At 44.3% G+C, this 22,499-nt stretch overlaps 1 protein-coding gene across 1 annotated transcript in view; it reads left to right on the top strand.

Annotated features, from left to right (window-relative positions):
- LOC311138617 (rho guanine nucleotide exchange factor 10-like protein) overlaps window positions 1–22,499 on the top strand; it is a 127,814-nt gene that overhangs the window by 7,216 nt on the left and 98,099 nt on the right. Inside the window, exons 2-9 of the mRNA XM_084173377.1 lie at window positions 5,961–6,245; window positions 7,101–7,128; window positions 13,349–13,536; window positions 16,142–16,246; window positions 16,509–16,639; window positions 20,430–20,538; window positions 21,523–21,626; window positions 22,257–22,334. Of these exons, the coding sequence (XP_084029503.1) occupies window positions 5,966–6,245; window positions 7,101–7,128; window positions 13,349–13,536; window positions 16,142–16,246; window positions 16,509–16,639; window positions 20,430–20,538; window positions 21,523–21,626; window positions 22,257–22,334 (1,023 nt within the window). The 5' untranslated portion in view covers window positions 5,961–5,965. The remainder of the gene's footprint in view (window positions 1–5,960; window positions 6,246–7,100; window positions 7,129–13,348; window positions 13,537–16,141; window positions 16,247–16,508; window positions 16,640–20,429; window positions 20,539–21,522; window positions 21,627–22,256; window positions 22,335–22,499) is intronic.

The following is a 22,499-nucleotide window of genomic DNA, read 5'->3' as shown; positions in this document are numbered from 1 at the left end:
ATTTGTGGATGTCCATCATCCATTCAACCAACAAATTGCAAAAATCTCTGAAGCTGGAGACTCTTATCTCCCTCACTAACTTTAAGCATCAGTTGTCAGAGCACCTTACCGATCACTGCACCTGTACACAGCCCATCTGAAATTAGCCCGCCCAACTACCTCATCCCTATATTGTTATTTATTTTGCTCATTTGTACCCCAGTATCTCTATTTGTACATCATCTCTTGCACATCTATCATTCCAGTGTTAATACTAATTGTAATTATTTTGCACTATAGCCTATTTTATTGCCTTACCTCCATAACTTGCTAAATTTGCACACACTGTATATATATGTATTTCTGTTGTATTTTTGACTTTGTTTTGTTTTACCCCATATGTAACTCTGTGTTGTTGTTTTTATCGCACTGCTTTGCTTTATCTTGGCCAGGTCGCAGTTGTAAATGAGAACTTGTTCTCAACTGGTTTACCTGGTTAAATAAAGGTGAAATAAAAAATAAATAAATAAAAATTTCTTATGATATGTTACGAATTACAATTCTTATGATATGTTACAAATTGCAATTCGTACGATATGTTACGAATTGCAATTCGTATAATATGTTACAAATTTGCAAAACGTATGACATGTTACGAATTCCAATTTGTTGTGGCTAACGTTAGCTAGGTGGCTAGGTGGCTAACGCTAATGTTAGCTAGGTGGCTAAAGTTAGCTAGGCTAGGGGTTAGGGTTGGGATTAGGGGTTAGGTTAAGGTTAGGGGAAGGGTTAGCCAACATGCTAAGTAGTTGCAAAGTATCTCAAAAGTAGTAAGTACAGTTGAAGTCGGAGGTTTACATACACCTTAGCCAAATACATTTAAACTCAGTTTTTCACAATTCCTAGTAAAAATTCCCTGTCTTAGGTCAGCTAGGTTCACCACTTTATTTTAAGAATGTGAAATGTCATAATAATAGTAGAGAGAATTATTTATTTCAGCTTTTATTTCTTTCATCACATTCCCAGTGTGTCAGAAGTTTACATACACTCAATTAGTATTTGGTAGCATTGCCTTTAAATTGTTTAACTTGAGTCAAACGTTTTGTTTAGCCTTCCACAAGCTTCCCACAATATGTTGGGTGAATTTTGGCCCATTCCTCCTGACAGAGCTTGTGTAACTGAGTCAGGTTTGTAGGCATCCTTGCTCACACACGCTTTTTCAGTTCTGCCCACACATTTTCTATAGGATTGAGGTCAGGGCTTTGTGATGGCCACTCCAATACCTTGACTTTGTTGTCCTTAAGCCATTTTGCCACAACTTTGGAAGTATGCTTGGGGTCATTGTCCATTTGGAAGACCCATTTGCGACCAAGCTTTAACATCCTGACTGATGTCTTGAGATGTTGCTTCAATATATCCACATAATTTTCCTTCCTCATGATGCCATCTATTTTGTGAAGTGCACCAGCCCCTCCTGCAGCAAAGCACCCCCACAGCATGATGCTGCCACCCCCGTGCTTCACGGTTGGGATGGTGTTCTTCGGCTTGCAAGCTGCCCCCTTTTTCCTCCAAACATAACGATGGTCATTATGGCCAAACAATTCTATTTTTGTTTCATCAGACAAGAGTACATTTCTCCAAAAAGTAAGATCTTTGTCCCCATGTGCAGTTGCAAACCGTAGACTGGCTTTTTTTATGGCGGTTTTGGAGCAGTGGCTTCTTCCTTATTGAGCAGCCTTTCAGGTTATGTCGATATAGGATTCGTTTTACTTTGGATATAGATACTTTTGTACCTGTTTCCTCCAGCATCTTCACAAGGTCATTTGCTGTTGTTCTAGGATTGATTTGCACTTTTTGCACCAAAGTACGTTCATCTCTAGCAGACAGAACGCGTCTCCTTCCTGAGCGGTATGACGGCTGCGTGGTCCCATGGTGTTTATACTTGCGTACTATTGTTTGTACAGATGAACGTGGTACCTTCAGGCGTTTGAAAATTGCTCCCAAGGATGAACCAGACTTGTTGAGGTCTACAATTCTTTTTCTGAGGTCTTGGCTGATTTCTTTAGATTTTCCCATGATGTCAAGCAAAAAGGCACTGAGTTTGAAGGTAGGCCTTGAAATACATCCACAGGTACACCTCCAATTGACTCAAATTATGTCAATTAGCCTATCAGAAGCTTCTAAAGCCATGACATCATTTCCTGGAATTATCAAAGCTGTTTAAAGGCACAGTCAACTTAGTATATGTAAACTTCTGACCCACTGGAATTGTGATACAGTGAATTATAAGTTAAATAATATGTCTGTAAACAATTGTTGGAAAAATTACTTGTGTCATGCACAAAGTAGATGTCCTAACCGACTTGCCAAAACTATAGTTTGTTAACAAGAAATTTGTGGAGTGGTTGAAAAACAAGTTTTAATGACTTCAACCTAAGTGTATGTAAACTTCCGACTTCAACTGTAGTTGCAAAATTGCTAATTAGCTAAAATGCTAAAGTTATCAATGATGAGATTCGAACACGCAACCTTTGGGTTGCTAGACATTCACGTTATACACCTACCCATCCACCCCGACCAACCACCCTACTTCGTTTTTGCCTTAGGTAACCTTCTGTCACACCCTGACTCATGGGACTCTTGTATGTTGAGTCAGGGTGTGGATATTCCTGGATGGAAAGGGATCCTGTACATGGGAGGAGATTCAGGCTGGGATGGATCGCCGTCCTTGGGAGGAGACAGTGGAGGCCCGGTTTAGAGAGGAGCAACGGCAACACAGAAGGCACCGACCGAGGAGGAAGCCCGAGAGGCAGCCCCAATATATTTTTTTGGGGGGGCTAAAGGAGTGGTCGGGGAGCGAGAGAGAAGAGCCCCGACCACTGCACCCGGTGGGTTTCCAGATTGAGTCCATACGACCATGGGAAGAAGAGTGGGAACAGTTTTATACTGAGGAGTCGGAGGATGACGACGATGATGAGTTTCTGTTCCCTAACTCGTGGGGGCTCCCGGAGGAGTCCTCACTGGAGGAGGAGTGCCGAGAGAGAGAGAAGGATCGGATCTGCAGGGTAAGAGAGGAGGCCACCATATTACGGGGGCTGATAGCAAGAATAGAGCGGGAGAGCTCCATTCAAGAGGAGGCACTGCAGGAGGCTCGTAGGGAGAAGGAGGAAGTAGAGGCACGGAGAGAGGAACTGGTTACGCAACATAAGGAGCGTGGGTTAATAGAGGAACCCATGTATGCAGAGATACGCACTGTATCGCCAGTGCGCATGCACAGCCCAGTGCGTTCTGTGCCAGCGAAAGTGGGCAGCCAGCCAGCCAGGACGTGTTGTGCCGGCTCAACGCTCCTGGTCTCCAGTGCACCTCACCAGTCCTGTACGGCCCGTACCTGCTCCTTGCACCAAGCCAGTGATGTGTGTCCTCAGTCCGGCCCAGCCCGTTCCTGCTCCTCGCATCAAACCAGTGGTGCGTGTTCCCAGTCCGGCCCGGCCCGTTCCTGCTCCTCGCACCAGACCTGTGGTGCGTGTTCCCAGTCCGGCCCGGCCCGTTCCTGCTCCTCGCACCAGACCTGTGGTGCATGTTCCCAGTCCGGCCCGTGCCTGCTCCCCGCACCAAGCCAGTGGTGCGTGTTCCCAGTCCGGCCCGGCCCGTTCCTGCTCCCCGCACTAAGCCAGTGGTGCGTGTTCCCAGTCCGGCCCGGCCCATTCCTGCTCCCAGCACCAAGCCAGTGGTGCGTGTTCCCAGTCCGGTCTGTTCCTGCTCCTCGCACCAGACCTGTGGTGCGTGTTCCCAGTCCGGTACGGCCCGTGCCTGCTCCTCGCACCAAGTCAGTGGTGCGTGTGTCCAGTCCGGCACGGCCCGTGCCCGTTCCACCGGAGCCGGAGCAGTCCGCTCCACCGGTACCTGATCCAGCTCCGGTCAGTTGCTCCACTCCGGAGCAGAGCAGTCCGCTCCACTGGGGTCCAGTCCAGCTCCGGTCAGCTGCTCCACTCCGGAGCTAGAGCAGCCCGCTCCACCGGTGCCCAGTCCAGCTCCGGTCAGAGGCTCCACTCCGGAGCCAGAGCAGTCCGCTCCACCGGTGCCTAGTCCAGCTCCGGTCAGCGGCTCCAGTCCAGACCCAGACGTCAGCCCCTCTCCAGGTTCGGGGTCTCCCACACCAGGGTCCAGACAGGGCTTGGAGTATCGTGGGAAGAAGGAGAGGGGAAGCAGCGCGCCGAGGTCCAGACCAGACCTGGGGCGTAACGGGGAGGCTAAGAGAATGTGGTCGTCACGCCCGGAGCCGGATCTGCCTCCGAGGCGGAATGCCCACCCGGACCCGTCCCTGTCATGTCAGGTTGGTGCGGTCGGAGTCCGCACCTTTGGGGGGGGTGTACTGTCACGCCCTGACTCATGGGACTCTTGTATGTTGAGTCAGGGTGTGGATATTCTATGTTAGTTTTTCTATGTTGCATTCTAGGTTGTGTAGTTCTATGTTTGGCCGGGTGTGATTCCCAATCAGAGGCAGCTGTCGCTCGTTGTCTCTGATTGGGGATCATACTTAGGCAGCCTATTGGCATTCATTAGTTGTGGGATCTTGTTCCGTGTGTAGGCTTGTTTTGTGTTTAGCCTGAGGACTTCACGTTACGTTGTTTTGTTCGTGTGTTTATCGTTTAAATAAACATGTATGCATTTCACGCTGCGCCTTGGTCTGACCCGTCCTTCAACGAACGTGACACCTTCTGTCTTATGTAACCATACCAAATGTAACATATTATACTAATTTCAGTGTCCCAGAATAACGTTTGCTGTGAGACAAGTCTGATGTCTCACACCATTGTTTGTTCTGGAATTTAGATTGGAATGAAACTAAAACCAGTGGTGGAAAAAGGACCCAATTGTCATACTTGAGTAAAAGTAAAGGGAAAGGGAATGGGGATACCTAGTCAGTTGTACAACTGAATGCATTCAACTGAAATGTGTCTTCCGCATTTAACCTAAAAATACCTTAATAGAAAATGACTCAAGTTAAAGTGAAAGTCACCCTGTAAAATACTACTTGAGTAAAAGTCTAAAAGTATTTGGTTTTAAATATACGGTACTTAAGTATCAAAAGTAAAAGTAAAAATCATTTAATTATATTAAGCAAACCAGACGGCACCATTTTCTTTGTTAATTTATTTACGGATAGCCAGGGGCACACTCCAACACGGACTCACTAAACAGCATGTGTGTTTAGTGAGTCCGCCAGATCGGAGGCAGTAGGGATGACCAGGGATGTTCTCTTGATAAGTGCATGAATTTGACCATTTTCCTGTCCTGCTAAGCATTCAGAATGTAATGAGTACTTTTGGTTGTCTGGGAAAATGTAAAAAGTACATAATTTTCTTTAGGAATGTAGTGAAGTAAAAGTAAAAGTTGTCCAAAAATATACATAGTAAAGTACAGATACCCCAAATAACTACTTAAGTAGTACTTTCAAGTATTTTTACTTAAGTACTTTACACCACTGGCTAAAACAAACTAAAACAATTTTGTAATAGGGGGAACTGGAACCCATTCCAACATGATTCCACCTTTAAGTTTCATCCTGATAGATGCCAGCACCCATACACAAACTACAGATTAGAGTCTTAGTACTGTGTAAAGTTTAAACAACGATTAGTAATTGAAAAAAGAGCACAAAGTAAATAGGCTTTACCAAAATAATTTATCATGTATTTGAAAAGGAGGTTCCACTTGAAGTGTCTTAATACCTTTGTATTTTTATGGTAGTTACATAGGTATGTTAGTACACTTTATTAGTACTTTTTGTGGTTTGTGTATTTATACATTTAACAATTTATATGTGTTTACTTTGTAAACAAAAACTCCTATCAGTTTATAAATTGTAGCTAATTTTGGGAAGTCAGGTGCATGTCAGGTTTTGTCAGACAAGGAACATTATTTCTGGTATTTCTTCTTCAACATTTGTACTATCCCTTTGTCTCTGCTCTCTGTTCCAGAGCTTATGTCCACTGTGACCTATCAGCAGCAACAGAGGGAGGAAGAGGAGGAGGAAGATGAAGAACAAGGAGAGAAGTTTGAGTTTGACGACAGTGCTGATGAGGAGAAAGACCCAGTGGAAGCCAGTCAAACATCAAACGAGTCATCTATGAAGGCCACAAGGCAACCACAGGACAATGCAGTAACAACACCCCCTGCACACTCACAACAGCACCTCAATGCAATGCCCCCTGCTGGTCAGGAAGACAACCCCTCCCAGGGACAAGTCTCCATGGCCTCTTCAGGTAAAGTGTTCTTTCTATTACAACACATTGTGAGTGACTCTTCTCCACTGGTCTCATAAGGTGCTGCCAGTTCTTAAAGGGATTTCATAATAGCTTCAGACAGACAGTCATAAAGAGAGACGGGTTCTAATTGGATAAAGAGCAGTGAAACTCTGGTTGATATCAGTATGCTATTGACTACCTGACTGAGTCATGTTGCCAAACAAGCTCTGTTAATTACACTCCTTGCTAAAGAGGGAGATTTAAATATATGTGAACTTCTGTCTGACAAAATTAAGTGATTAGTGCTTAGTTAAAATACTTCTCACAAAGCCTACTACGTGTAGTAATCCGTTAAGTGGGTTGTGGAGCATTTCTCCGCTGCACTGGGGAATTCTGGGGTTGATGATGCTGTACGGTGGAAGCTTGTTACCCAGCGGATGGTGGAGGAGACGGGCGTAAGGCTGGGACTTAGCCCTCCCAGGTCAGATGAGAGGGTTCACATTGTCTCTGGATAAATTAAATAATATTTTGGACAGGAATATCTTCCATAAAAGCTGATATACACACAGGACCTATATACTGCTCACAATAAAATTCCCGTGGTCTGTTTTCATCAGAGATTGTCTTCTTGGAGACACAGGACTGACCGCTCTATTCATAAAACAAGGTCAATTAAGATGAAGTAAAGATCAAATAAGAAATACTTTTGTTTAGTTTGGCTCATATTGAGACCTATTTAGATATATTCCAAACTTTTTAACTGTCCTTCCCATATGGTACCCGTTGTACAAGTTATAGTAACAAACACAAACATGAAGTTATAAAAGAAAAGGTTTTCTTGGCTAATGTCTCCCGCTTCATTTCTCCCCACAGATGTTCCAGATATCGACCCACCCAGGCGGTAAGAGACTCCCTGCTTTCACAGTATGCTGGAATCTGCATTACATCTTCAGGGGCTGTGTGGTTTGGCCTCGTAGGAGGAAACATCTGTCTTCATTAGGTTATCAATGTACTGTATTAGCATGACCCAAAATCAGATACATCTCTATTTTCATAGAGGAAGGGCGTGTCAAAGTAAAAAGGTTTAGGACTGATATGTTTGGAAAAGGAAGTCAAAGGAGATGGCAAATATGTGACTGAGGCTATGTTGGAAATAAAACTCTTCCATGTCTAACATATTGAATCAGTAGCCTTAACAGGTACTCTGTAGTCTGCAGGTTATAGCAGTTTGCAGTATAAAAAGTTGTATATGAGTTAGGGGGTTCACTAGAATGTACATTATAAACATGTTATCAACCAGTGTAATGTATCACCCTCTTAAATTTGTGGTCCCTGTCTTGGTAGGGGCCACTGGTCATGGTTAAGTCCCAGCATGATGGTGTGCTAGGAAGTGTGCTGGGAAACCTGTGCCGATAGGAGAGCCAGGGCCTGCCATTCCTGTGGGCTTTCCTGTGCTGAGAAGAGGGGTGTATGTGAGTGACTGTGATAGTGTGTGTTTGTGTGTATCTCTCTGTGTGTGTGTTTGAACAGGGTTGGATTGTGAGAGAAGGGACTGTGGTCTCTGCGATTTCTCCTCTGGAAGATTTCTGCTGAGTACACTGTTCCACTGTGGGTCAATATTCTCCCTTTCCTAGTGGAGCTATTAATAGCTTTTTCCGCCAACAAGGTGTAAGGTGTGTGTCAGCGCGTTTGCTCTGTGTGTCTGTTTCAGCTCAGATTCAGATATTTTTGCATCACAAAGAACACTTTGTAATATAAACATTGTTGCAGAACATGCATAACATGTCTACAGGTCTATTCAACTCAGGAAAGCAGTGGTATTGTGTTTGTGTGTGTGTGTGTGCGTGTGTCTAGTTGCATCTGTAGGACCTTTGACAGATACCTTTCATTAAGTGACACCCTTAAGATTAAAAGTCCTGGACAATGGTCACCATGACAACTTGACACTTGACATTTATATGGCTCTGCTTTATGTTCAGTTGAGCTGTAACCTTACACTAGAGGGGCACACATTTAACACTCCACCTAAGCAACCCCACTTTACAACACTCCTTTTTCCTGCATTCCACACTTCCTTGCTGTCTGCTCTGCACAGTATTCTGCTTAGTGGTAGATCTGCAAGCTGGGTTTGCAAGCTGTTCAAGTAAACAATGTTACAAAAGACACAGATACTGTATACAGACCTGTGTACGCTGACAGGGGGCAGACGCAAGATGCAGTTGCTATAGCAGGTGGTGTGTTGTTAAATCAAATCAAATCAAATTGTATTTGTCACATGCGCCGAATACAAGTGTAGACCTTACAGTGAAATGCTTCCTTAGTGAAATGCTTACCCAGGCAATGTAAATAGTCTGGGTAGCCATTTCATTAGATGTTCAGGAGTCCTATGGCTTGGGGGTAGAAGCTGTTGAGAAGCCTCTTGGACCTAGACTAGGTGCTCCGGTACCGCTTGCCGGGCGGTAGCAGAGAGAACAGTCTATGACTAGGGTGGCTGGAGTCTTTGACAATTTTTAGGGTCTCCTCTGACACCGCCTGGTATAGAGGTCCTGGATGGCAGGAAGCTTGGCCCCAGTAACGTACTGGGCTGTACGCACTACCCTCTGTAGTGCCTTGCGGTCGGAGGCCGAGCAGTTGCCATACCAGGCAGTGATGCAACCAGTCAGGATGCTCTCGATGGTACAGCTGTATAACTTTTTGAGGATCTGAGGACCCATGCCAAATCTTTTCAGTCTCCTTAGAGGGAATAGGTTTTGTCGTGCCCTTCACGTCTGTCTTGGTGTGCTTGGACCATGTTAGTTTGTTGGTGATGTGGACACCAAGGAACTTGAAGCTCTCAACCTGCTCCACTACAGCCCCGTCAATGAGAATGTCTTGATCACATTGAGGGAGAGGTTGTTGTCCTGGCACCACACGGCCAGGTCTCTGACCTCCTTCCTATAGGCTGTCTCGTCGTTGTCAGTGATCAGGCCTACCACTGTTGTGTCATCGGCAAACTTAATGATGGTGTTGGAGTCGTGCCTGGCCATGCAGTCATGAGTGAACAGGGAGTACAGGAGGGGACTGAGCACGCACCCCTGAGGGGCCCCCGTGTTGAGGATCAGTGTTGCAGATGTGTTGTTATCTACCCTTACCACCTGGGGGCGGCCCGTCAGGAAATCCAGGATCCAGTTGCAGAGGGAGGTGTTTAGTCCCAGGGTCCTTAGCTTAGTGATGAGCTTTGAGGGCACTATGGTGTTGAACGCTGAGCTGTAGTCAATGAATAGCATTCTCACATAGGTGTTCCTTTTTGTCCAGGTGTGAAAGGGCAGTGTGTAGCGCAAAAGAGATTGCATCATCTGTGGATCTGTTGGGGCGGTATGCAAATTGGAGTGGGTCTATGGTTTCTGGGATAATGGTGTTGATGTGAGCCATGACCAGCCTTTCAAAGCACTTCATGGCTACAGACGTGAGTGCTACGGGTCGGTAGTCATTTAGGCAGGTTACCTTAGTGTTCTTGGGTACAGGGACTATGGTGGTCTGCTTGAAACATGTATATATTACAGACTCAGACAGGGAGAGGTTGAAAATGTCAGTGAAGACACTTGCCAGTTGGTCAGCGCATGCTTGGAGTACGCGTCCTGGTAATCCGTCTGGCCCTTCGGCCTTGTGAATGTTGACCTGTTTAAAGGTCTTACTCACATTGGCTACAGAGAGCGTGATCACACAGTCGTCCGGAACAGCTGATGCTCTCATGCATGTTTCAGTGTTACTTGCCTCGAAGCAAGCATAGAAGTAATTTAGCTCATCTGAAAGGCTTGTGTCAATGGGCAGCTCACGGCTAACTTCCCTTTGTAGTCTGTAATAGTTTGCATGCCCTTCCACATCCGACGAGCGTCGGAGCCAGTGTAGTACGATTCGATCTTAGTCCTGTATTGACGCTTTGCCTGTTTGATGGTTCATCGGAGGGCATAGTGGGATTTCTTATAAGCTTCCGGGTTAGAGTCCCGCTCCTTGAAAGCGGCAGCTCTACCCTTTAGCTCAGTGCGTATGTTGCCTGTAATCCATGGCTTCTGGTTGGGGTATGTACGTATAGTCACTGTGGGGACGACATCATCGATGTGCTTATTGATAAAGCCAGTGACTGATGTGGTGTACTCCTCAATGCCATCGAAAGAATCCTGGAACATATTCCAATCTGTGCTAGCAAAACAGTCCTTTAGCTTAGCATCTGCTTCAGCTGACCACTTTTTTATTGACCAAGTACTGGTGCTTCCTGCTTTAGTTTTTGCTTGTAAGCAGGAATCAGGATGATATAATTATGGTCAGATTTGGCAAATGGAGGGCGAGGTAGAGCTTTGCACGCATCTCTGTGTGTGGAGTAAAGGTGGTCTAGAGGTTATTTTCCCTCTGGTTGCACATTTAACATACTGGTAGAAATTAGGTAAAATGGATTTACGTTTCCCTGCATTAAAGTCCCCGGCCACTAGGAGCACCGCCTCTGGATGATCGTTTTCCTGTTTGCTTATGGCCGTATACAGTTAATTGAGTGGGGTCTTAGTTCCAGCATTGGTTTGTGGTGGTAAATATACAGCTGCGAAGAATATAGATGAAAACTCTCTTGGTAGATAGTGTGGTCTACAGCTTATCATGAGATACTCTACCTCAAGTGAGCAAAACCTTGAGACTTCCTTAGATATCGTGCACCATCTGTTGTTTACAAATATACATAGACCACCACCCTTGTCTTACCAGAGGCTGCTGTTCTATCCTGCCGATACAGTGTATAACCCACCAGCTGTATGTTATTCATGTATTCGTTCAGCCACGACTCGGTGAAACATAAGATATTACAGTTTTTCATGTCCTGTTGGTAGGATATACATGCTTGTAGTTCGTCCACTTTATTATCAAGCGATTGTAAGTTGGCCAATAGTATCGATGGCAAAGGAAGATTAGCCACTTGTCGCCGGCTCCTTACCAGGCACCCCGATATCTTTCCACGAAATCTCCTTTTCTTTCTACTGCGAATGACGGGGATGAGGGCCCTGTCGGGTGTCTGGAGCAAATCCCTCTCGTCCGACTCATTAAAGAAAGATTATTCGTTCAGTTCAAGGTGAGTAATTGCTGTTCTGATGTCCAGAAGCTCTTTTCGGTCATAAGAGACGGTAGCAGCAACATTATGTACAAATTAAGTTACAAACAATGCGAAAAAACACACAAAATAGCACGGTTGGTTAATAGTCCATAAAACGGCAGCCAATCCCCTCCGGCAGCCATCCCCTCCGGTGCTAGGTTAGACTCGTTATAGTAACTGTTGTTACAATGAAGATCTAGCTAGCCCATCATCAGCATGGTCAGCACTATTTCCAGAGAGACAAGAGGAAAGCCAAGTAAACAAGGCTCCCTGGTCGACTGTGTTCTGTAGTTAGAGGGAGTTGAAACACATCTAAGGCCTTCCATTCAGGCTGCTCACACTGTGCCTCAGTCTATTCTATTTGCATTGAAAAACGTTTGCCTTTTCTTCTGCTGTAGGCCTATGACTCACAGGGGCTTGTATAGACAAGTGAAGGGCGTAGGCCTACAAAGATTAACCATAAAATATATACTTTTCCAGTCTTTTAAACATTGAAATAGTATGTGTTCTCAAAAAGTGTTCTGTTAAATCCCCATTTGAAACCACAGTAATGAGACATGCATTCTGTATGAATTTTACAGAACAGGTTTCATGGTGAGGCATTACTTACGCTGAGCCACATTCTACCCCAGCATCGTTTTTCTAATAATTTATTTTAGAAAGCTCTTATTCATAGAAAACTGCTTGAGTAGACATTACTCTGTAAAAATTCTTGGCTGTAATATGCCATTCCTGTGCGCTGCTTCCTGACTGAGTCTGGTGTCTTTGGGGGAGGCAGTGAAGGTGAAGAGTTGAAACGTTTATTAGCAGACATTACTAGAAAGTGGATTTGAAGTTTCAACATTACTCAAACAAGCTTTAGCTAACGCTTTTATTGTTGTCTTGCCAAAGAAGGTAACGCAATGATATATACAGAAAATCTGGCAAGCTATTTCTGGCTACAAAATATTTCCTACACTACTAAACTGTGTAATTCTGTAAACATTGTGGACTGTCAGGCATGCCTGGAACAGGGGAGAGGTACAGTATCTTGCTGACTGATACAGTATTTTGCTGACTGATTGACTTTCTGGCTGTTGGCATAGCCGAGAGGGATGGTGGGAGGGATGCATTTAATGAGATTGGTTTCTCCTCCATCCCAGATCTAGCTGTATAATCAAGCATGTGGGAGGATTGCTGTAACTCTCACTGGTAGCTTGAAAACATAAGCAAGTGGTATCTCTTTACAGAATACCTACAAGATCAGTATTGGGAGATGTCTCAAAGGCAATAGTCTAGGGCTAGTTTTTATTTCAATCTAGTCATTATTATGGTCAGGCTTTAGGTATGGCAGGTGATCAATGGCTATCGTTTAGGGGGAACTTTCATGGCTCACAGTTAATATAACAAGCAGGAGGTACGGTCACAATATCATATTCATGGTCTCACATGAGTTCACCTGGATCAGATGACTCTCTCCATCCCTCACAACAGAAGTCAGCAGAATCATCACACCACAGTGAATAGGACTGACCAACCTAGCAGAAATGAGCTGCACTAGGAACATATAGCTGTGGCAGGTTTAAGGAAGTGTTACGCCTTGATCACATCGACAGCGTCATTGCGTTTTGGTACACCAGAAGTAAATTCATTTCCAATGGAACGCTGTGTTTGCCTTGCAGCATTGTATTGCAGAAGCAGTTGCAGTGCATTCTGTGTGGTGCATACATTGGATTTATCGAACGTATGCATCAAATTGAATGCGTAGACGGCTTGACAGAAATGGTAGCAGAAGGTGAATGTTGAACTTTTGTTGCACACATTTCCAGATGATGCTGCGTACCATTTTGCGCAATGACACTGTCGGTATGATCGAGGCGTTAGCATGCTGAGACGGCAGTGCTTCAGACCCTTTGCCCCCGGCTCCTCCTCCTCCTCCTCCAAACTGCAATTCACTTGTAATGAGCCACACAGCACCCAGGCTAGAGTGGTCATAACTGCTTTCCCTACTCTGTCTGATATGTTCCAGGGTCTCTGGCCCGGTCGAGCTCGTTGAGCCCATTGCTGCAGCACCTTCAGTGGGAGAGCAGCCCCTGGAGGAGTCCCAGGGAGGGTCTGGTCCTAGAGACGTGTTACCTGTGGAGAACCAGACCGACTCGGAGGACCATAGTGTGGAGACGGAGAAGAAGAGCTCCAGCCTGAGGGAACACTCTGAAGGTACAGAACTGCATAGATACAGATACATGAAACATGATATAGACAGAGGAGAGCAAGCTTACACCAATTACAGTATAGGCCTTCATAACCTTCACCACCATTGTTTTAAAGGAATAAACAAAACTGTATTGGTCTGTAATCGTTGCGTGGAACCTCCAGAGGGCAATGGCGAGCACACACACTCTCCCTCCCATGATTTGATTTCAACATGGACATGACATGAATTCAATTAATTCAGGATGAGGATCAATAGTGGACTATTGGTCTATTTCCACCAAGGGAAATTGCTCTGGCTGACATTAGGCTATTTGAAGGTGGTCCACTAAAAGACTCTGTAAGGAGCCTGACTAAGCCCTGCTCCACTTTACTCCCTGTTCTTGTCGATATTGATAAATGTAGGCCTCAGTTGAGGTTTATAATAGTAATCTACCTTAAATGTGGTGTAAAAATGTTTGTCATCATGTATGGATACCGTCAAAATCTGATTTAACAAAGTGTACCTCCGTTTTGTGATCAGTTAGGAGTGCTATCATTATTTTTCTATAATTGGGTACCATTGGGTTGTTGTGTTTTCAGTGGACCAACGTGTCATAGGTAGCCTACTGGCACCATGATATGGCTAATGAACCATTGCCTGTTTATAGCCAACAACCAATAGCATTATACCTCTCTGTTCAAGCCTGTGAACAAAATCAAATCAAATTGTATTTGTCACATGCTTTATAAACAACAGGCGTAGACTAACAGTGAAATGCTTACTTACAATACACAGTAAATGTCAATAATGAGTAAAAGTAACATGGCTATATACAGGAAGTACCAGTACTGAGTCAATGTGCAGGGGTACGAGGTCATTGAGGTAGCTTTGTACTGTACATATAGGTAGGGGTAAAGTAACTAGGCAACAGCATAGATAATAGACAGTAGCAGCAGCATATGTGGTAAGTGTGTGTGTGAGTGTATGTAGTGTGTGTGTGTGTGTTGGGGTGTCAGTCAGTGTAAGTATATGTGAGTGTGTGGGTAGATTCCAGTGTGTGTGCATAGAGTCAGTGCAAGAGAGTTATTGGAAAAAGGGGTCAATGAGGTAGTCCGGGTAGCCATTTGATTAGCTATTTAGCAGTCTTGTTTAGCAGTCTTATGGTTTGGGGGTAGAAGCTGTTCAGGGTCCTGCTGGTTCCAGACTTGGTGCACTGGTACCGCTTGCCATATGGTAGCAGAGAGAACAGTCTATGCCTTCGGTGGCTGGAGTCTTTGACCATTTTTTGGGCCTTCCTCTGACACCACCTGGTATAGAGGTCCTGGATGGCAGGGAGCTCGGCCCCAGTGATGTACTGGGCTGTACTCATCACCCTCTGTAGCGCCTTGCGGTCGGGTACCTTGCAGTTTCCATACTAAGCGGTGATGCAGCCAGTTAAGATGCTCTCAATGGTGCAGCTGTAGAACTTTAATTTCAGCATCCTGACCAACATTCCAATAGACTGATACAAATCTATTCGACAAATGAACTTTGATAACACTGTGGCAATTTATTCATACTACAGTATGGATATTCTGTGTTACTATCAGTACTGTATTACTACAGTGTAATAGTACATTTGTAACCGATTAATAGATTCTGGTAACTGGGCTCTCCGTCATTGAGTTCAATACCACCTTTACACTTGCTTCTGGTCCTAACATTAAGACCAGTTTGAGTCCTAATCCCAGGACTACCATCAAGCAATGCCATACTGTGCTAAAAAGTGTTTCACCAAACCAAGATGAAACTTGCCTGAGTTCTGTTGTGTTTCCTTCTGGGATTGTTGGGGAAAATAAACTCAGCTTGAAGAAATACAATCAGGCTGTTTGAAATAACAAGCACTGTTCTCAGAAGACTGAGTCAGTTACTTTGCAGATCTGCAGATAGTCAGGCTGATTCAGTTATTCCCTTTTCGTTCGGTACACATTCTTCACAGAGAGAGGATGTGTCTGTGTCTGTGTGTGTGCACGCTTGCGTAGGTAATCCCTATTGTTGTAGAAGAACACTGTCTGTTTTGTCTCTCTCTTGGACTGTGTCCAAGGTGATTTAGAACCTTATATAGAGCCGTGGTGGCTAATCCATGTCAGAATACACATCTCTCATCAGATTAATTGAATCCAGTGATTGTTGATGTTTGAGGTTTATAAGGAACCATTCCAGACAAATCACAATTTAAAAAAAAATCAATAAAGCCCCTAAGATAAATTAGGCTGAAACACTCTCAAAGCAGTTAATGACAAATCCTGCGGACCGTGGAGATAGGGTCGGTACATTACAAACAAGGTGGATATAATCATGCTGCCACAATTCCACAGCACAACTTAACACAAATAACAGCACTAAGTCCCTGCTAATATAATCAATTAACTGTTTATGTTTTCAACACTATGATATACATCTAATTGATGTAAATGTATTGACAATTACTACATAGAAGTGACAGAACCTTGGGGTATAATGTTTGGGGGAAAAAGCTTGTGGTTTTGCTCTTGAAGTTTTGTTGCTTTGCAAAATAATCACTGACAGGCCCTCCACCTGGCTCTGAGGTTTGGAATTGTGACTGGTCCTTACTGTCTTCCCCAATAGGTGAAGGTGTGGATGATGCTGAGGCCAATGCAGAGCTCCAGACAGGGAGCCCAGAGGTGATCTATGATGACGTGCCCTGTGAGGGACCACTCTCTCCTGACAAAGGTGAGTTCTGGGGCAGGGGCAGGGGCTGGGGCCACTGACTGCTTTCATTGGATGTCTCCCCTGTCTGATACTGCACCATGAGTCTTTGGATCAATGCACATCAGACATGGGTTCAAATGCGATTTGGTTCCTCTTAGATACTGCGTTGTGCTTGATTGAGCTTGAGGATCTGCTGTCTAACAATGCACTGTCAGTCTTTGGATCACTGTACAGTCTTTGTGCTTTGTTGATGTCAGTATATATATGTGTGTGTGCGTGTCAGGGGATATGATCTATGAGGATGTGCACAGAGAAGAAGTGCCCCAGGGTGCAGGCAACGGTTGGAGCTCCAGTGAGTTTGAAAGTTACGACGAGCAGTCTGATACCGAGAGCAAACTACCAACCCGCAGCAAGGTAGGAGAGATGGTGTTCTATTGTATATGTCTGTCTGTCTGTCTGTCTGGCTATCTGCCTGGTGTCTGTTTGGATTTTTGTGTTTATGTTCAATGCATAAGACATGACTCAAAGAGAATTTTTCACCCATTGCTACTGCTCTATTCATGTGAGAAACTGGTGGGGAAAATACAAAGAACATGAAACATGTATCAGCCCTGTCTGGGTGGGTTAATATTCTCGCTTTGTGTCCTGAGAATAAACAAGCTTTATTCTCACTTGAAAGGCATCAAAGTCATGACACTGTCTAGGTGCGGTATGTTATAACCATACAGCAGGTGACTCTCTCTCTCCTCCACATGGTGGCAGTATATCATTGACGTTGTGCTCTATTCTGGTCAGACTTGATCCAGTCTCATCCCTTTTTATATACCATGTACAGTACCAGTCAAAAGTTTGGACACACCTACTCACTGAAGGGTTTTTCTTAATTTCTTTTACTATTTTCTACATTGTAGAATAATAGTGAAGACATCAAAACTATGGAATAACAGTAATCCTTCTACCCCCCCTCCCCCACCCCCCCATAAAATAAAACAAAACTAAAAAACTAAAAAAAAGGAGTGGTTGTCCCACTGGCTGAATGCACCAATTTGTAAGTCGCTCTGGATAAGAGCGTCTGCTAAATGACTTAAATGTAAATGTTAATAACACATATTGAATCATGTAGTAACCAAAAAATTGTTAAACAAATCAAAATATATTTTATATTTGAGATTCGTGAAATAGCCACCCTTTGCCTTGATGACAGCTTTGCCCACTCTTGGCATTCTCTCAACCAGCTTCACCTGGAATGCTTTCCAACAGTCTTGAAGGAGTTCCAACACTGGTTGGCTGCTTTTCCTTCACTCTGCCATCCGACTCATCCCAAACCATCTCAATTGGGTTGAGGTCGGGGGATTGCGGAGGCCAGGTCATCTGATGCAGCACTCCATCACTCTCCTTCTTGGTGAAATAGGCCTTACACAGCCTGGAGGTGTGTTGGGTCATTGTCCTGTTTAAAAACAAATGATAGTCCCACTAAGCCCACACCAGATGCGATGGCGTATCGCTGCAGAATGCTGTGGTAGCCATGCTGGTTCAGTGTGCCTTGAATTCTAAATAAATCACAGACAGTGTCACCAGCAAAGCACCCCCACACCATAACACCTCCTCCTCCATGCTTTACGGTGGGAACTACATATGTGGAGATCATCCGTTCACCTACTCTGCGTCTCACAAAGACACGGCGGTTGGAACCAAAAATCTCAAATTTGGACTCAAGATCAAAGGACACATTTCCACCAGTCTAATGTCCATTGCTTTTGTTTCTTGGCCCAAGCAGGCCTACTCTTCTTATTGGTGTCCTTTAGTAGTGGTTTCTTTGCAGCAACTTGACCATGAAGGCCTGATTCACACGGTCCCCTCTGAACATTTGATGTTGAGATGTGTCTGTGACTTGAACTCTGTGAAGCATTTATTTGGGCTGCAATTTCTGAGGCTGGTAACTCTAATGAACTTATCCTCTGCAGCAGAGGTAACTCTGGTTCTTCCATTCCTGTGGCGGTCCTCATGAGAGCCAGTATCATCACAGCACTTGATGGTTTTTGAGACTGCACTTGAAGAAACTTTCAAAGTTCTTGAAATTCTCTGTATTGACTGACCTTCATGTCTTAAAGTAATGATGGACTGTCGTTTCTCATTGCTTATTTGAGCTGTTCTTGCCATAATATGGACATGGTCTTTTACCAAATAGGGCTATCTTCTGTATACCCCCCACCTTGTCACAACACAACTGATTGGCTCACATGCATTAAGAAGGAAAGAAATTCCACAAATTAACTTTTAAGAAGGCACACCTGTTAATTGAAATGCATTCCAGGTGACTACCGCATGAAGCTGGTTGAGAGAATGCCAAGCGTGTGCAAAGCTGTCATCAAGGCAAAGGGTGGCTATTTGAAGAATCTCAAATATAAAATATATTTTGATTTGTTTAACACTTTTTTGGTTACTACACGATTCCATATGTGTTACTTCATAGTTTTGATGTTGTCACTATTATTCTACAATGTAAAAAATAGTAAAAATGAAGAAAAACCCTTGAATGAGTAGGTGTGTCCAAACTTTTGACTGGTAGTGTATGTAGAGTACAGTATGGGGAAGTTTTGGCAAAAAATATTTGATTGAGCTGGTGCTATTGACACATAGATTTAGAAAACATTCTATGAAATGACATCATTATACAGAGGGGAGCGATGACCTGCTTGTTATGAACACTTGCTTGTTATGTTTGGGCAGAAACAATGGTGGCTTTACTGAAATGAATATCACATTAGGAGGTAGCCTATGAACATCCCCTCCTCCCTCTTCATGTCTGCCTCAACCTCCCCTCCTGCACTCACTTCCTTCACCAAGATCATTGCTATTAGTCTAGGCTGACATTACCCTTTGACCAGCGCAGCGCTCTAAGCTTCCGCTCTCCATCCTTGTGATTAATCCAGGTGTTGCCTTGCTTGTTTTGTCTTGATCCTTTTCTCTCAATTTCCTGCTGTCTCATCTTCCTTCCTTCATCCCTGTGCCCTGCTGTGTGGTTTAACGCCACCTGCCCTGACCTGCCTCACACCACACTGCCCCAACACCTGTGGTGTTCCCGGTACTGTAGCAGTACTCCCCTGACGTGCGTCGGCTGAGGGAGCGTTGTGCCAGGACCAAACGTGAAATAGCCATGAGGCTGGGTGGGAAAAACAACTATGACACCAAGGTATATCGCTGGCAGTAAGAAAACACAACATGACACCAAGGTATATCGCTGGCAGTAAGAAAACAACATGACACCAAGGTATATCACTGGCAGTAAGAAAACATAACATGACACCAAGGTATATCACTGGCAGTAAGAAAACACAACATGACACCAAAGTATATCACTGGCAGTAAGAAAACACAACATGACACCAAGGTATATCACTGACAGTAAGAAAACACAACATGACACCAAGGTATATCACTGGCAGTAAGAAAACACAACATGACACCAAGGTATATCGCTGGCAGTAAGAAAACAACATGACACCAAGGTATATCACTGGCAGTAAGAAAACATAACATGACACCAAGGTATATCACTGGCAGTAAGAAAACACAACATGACACCAAGGTATATCAACTTAGAACTCAAAATTACAGCACCCAGGAGGCTATGCAAGGATTACAATGACCAAAGCCAAAATATGCCTGCTGTAGTTTGAAGTGCATTATACCTGATTAGTTATTCACATGATTCACTTTCTTTACCATCCTGTCCTTACTAATGTTTCTGTGCTATTCTCCAAACTGTCGCTCTCATGAGAGATTTGTCTCTCTCCTTCTAGTTTAGTATCAGGACAAGTTTTGGGGACACATGAATAAGTAAAACACATTTACATCCATAAACACGTTGCCAGTTGCTCCCAGTTGATAACCTAGTTTCCTGAAGTGGCATCATTTAAAAATACCATCACCATGGGTATATTCTGGCTCTGTGGGCATCACATGAGTCTGCCGGGCCTCAGTGATGCTCAGGGTGGGGTTTGTGTTTAGCAGAATTGATGATCTCTTCATAGACTTCCTGACTAGAGACTAGATCAGACCGTTACAGGCGCATATGGTGGTATTCATGGCTTGATGCATCCAGTGTCCTCTCCTTGTGGATTACTGTGCAGTGTTTCCTGGCTCTGTCCTCTCGCTGTCCTCGTGGATTAACTGTTTTGGCCTCTTTGTCCTTTTGAACCAGGTTCATCAGCTAATGAAGGCAGCTAGAAGTGGGACCAAGGATGGATTGGACAAGACCAAAATAGCCTTCATGCGGAGAGTCTCCTTCCTGCACAAGAAGGACCACTCAGGTAATCAGGGAAAAAGTTATTCAAAATGACTTTTTGTCAAATGACTGTCTCAGATGGAAGTTTCCTTCTCATGTGTAAATTTGTTGTGAAGTGAGAGTTTCTGTGGAAGATAGGAGTTCACATACATTTCATCTGCCTCTTTGAATTAAGCTGCGGTGGAGAACTAGCCGAGCCAAAAGTAATGTTAGAGACAGATAGAGGAGAAAGCCTCCCATTTCCTTTCCAATCCCAGCTTTAAAATAGAAAAGACTTGTGGAAAAATGATCTAAACGATGTACGATATTTCAAATGACACAGCTGGGATAAGTCGAGTGGCTCGCGCCGATTAAAGACAGACGTTGTGGCCAACTGAAGGGTTTGATGTGTGGGAGAGGAACGGGCAGAAAATCTCACATGATAGAGGTTTTTACCCCAGGAAGTCTCAGTACACAATGGAACCAGATTAACATCCATTAATGGAGTGTCGAGCAGCTCCAGAAACCACAGATAACAGAGACACAACTCAAACAATTTTTTAAACAATAAAAAAGAGGAAAAGAGGCCAGTGGTTCTATTTGTAGCTGTTGATCAGGGGGAATCTGGGCAGCATGATATATTTCTGATACTGACACACAATTATCGCTCCAAAGTCATTCATTGGAGTGGTGTTGGCGGGCGAAAATCAGTTTTAGTATCTATGTCTGTATGGTTGCAGGGAAGGATTCTGTTTAGTGCATTTTGAACGCTTTTGTATTCATGCTGAGTGTGTGTGTGCGAGTGTTTGAACATGTTTTTGCAGATGGACTGTCTGTTCTCCTCTTTACTTCTACTAAGATACATTATTGTTTGAAATGTATTTTTCCCTCCTAAGTCTTTCAAGCAGAGTGCAAATCTCTTTATATTTTATAGGTAATAAACTTTGAGTGCATCTGGGAGTGTGGCTCCAGTTGACATGTGAAAGCTTTAAATGTGCCTCTGTGTATGTGTGTGTGTTTCCCTGTGCAGAGGATGTGGAGGATGACGCAGGGTACCTGGATGTGGCTGTGTCGGAGGTGAAACAGCCTCCTGCACAGCTGAGCCCCATGCCTGAGGGACTGAGCAGCCAGCAGGTGTGTATGTGTGTATGCAGATGTTTGTGTGTGTGTGTGTGTCATAGTATTCTGTGAATCTCTAGATTCATGTGATATGCATGCAATTATATTTCTATTGCCAACACTGACTCGGTAGGACGATTGGGAGAAATATGTCTGCTACAGTTAAGGACAGGGCTACTCATTTCAAGGGAAACCTCAGGGTAAATCTGGGCCTCATGAAAAGAAGGCTGCCCCACCCAAACTCTCTTACCCTATTACAATCACACAACCAGGCATGACTACAGTAGCCTAGTACTATCACACAACCAGGCATGACTACAGTAGCCTAGTACTATCACACAACCAGGCATGACTACAGTAGCCTAGTACTATCACACAACCAGGCATGACTACAGTAGCCTAGTACTATCACACAACCAGGCATGACTACAGTAGCCTAGTACTATCAAACAACCAGGCATGACTACAGTAGCCTAGTACTATCAAACAACCAGGCATGACTACAGTAGCCTAGTACTATCAAACAACCTGTCACACACAACTGAGGCTGTACTGCATACAATTAACTCCCATCATGCCGTTTTCTGTGCGTGGCCGTTGACCTCTGACCTGTATGTTTCCCTGACTGGCCTCCTCTGTCCTCAGGTGGTCAGACGCCACATCCTGGGTTCCATCATTCAGAGTGAGCGCAGTTATCTTGAGTCCCTCAGGAGAATCCTTCAGGTGAGTGCTTTACCCCCTACCACCCCTCCTCTGCCCTATGCTTACTCTGACAGATGTAATACGTTCATCTTTTCAGCATTTAAGAATGAGTCTGAAAAGGAAACTGGAGATAAGTATGAAATTACCAGGCTTGCTCCGCATAAATAATCATGATAGAACAGATTC

Source organism: Coregonus lavaretus (genome assembly GCF_964263955.1).
Source record: "Coregonus lavaretus genome assembly, chromosome: 12".
NCBI lineage: Eukaryota > Metazoa > Chordata > Actinopteri > Salmoniformes > Salmonidae > Coregonus > Coregonus lavaretus.
The sequence above is the reverse complement of the archived record's forward strand: the minus strand, read 5'-3'. Positions and strand labels throughout refer to the sequence as shown.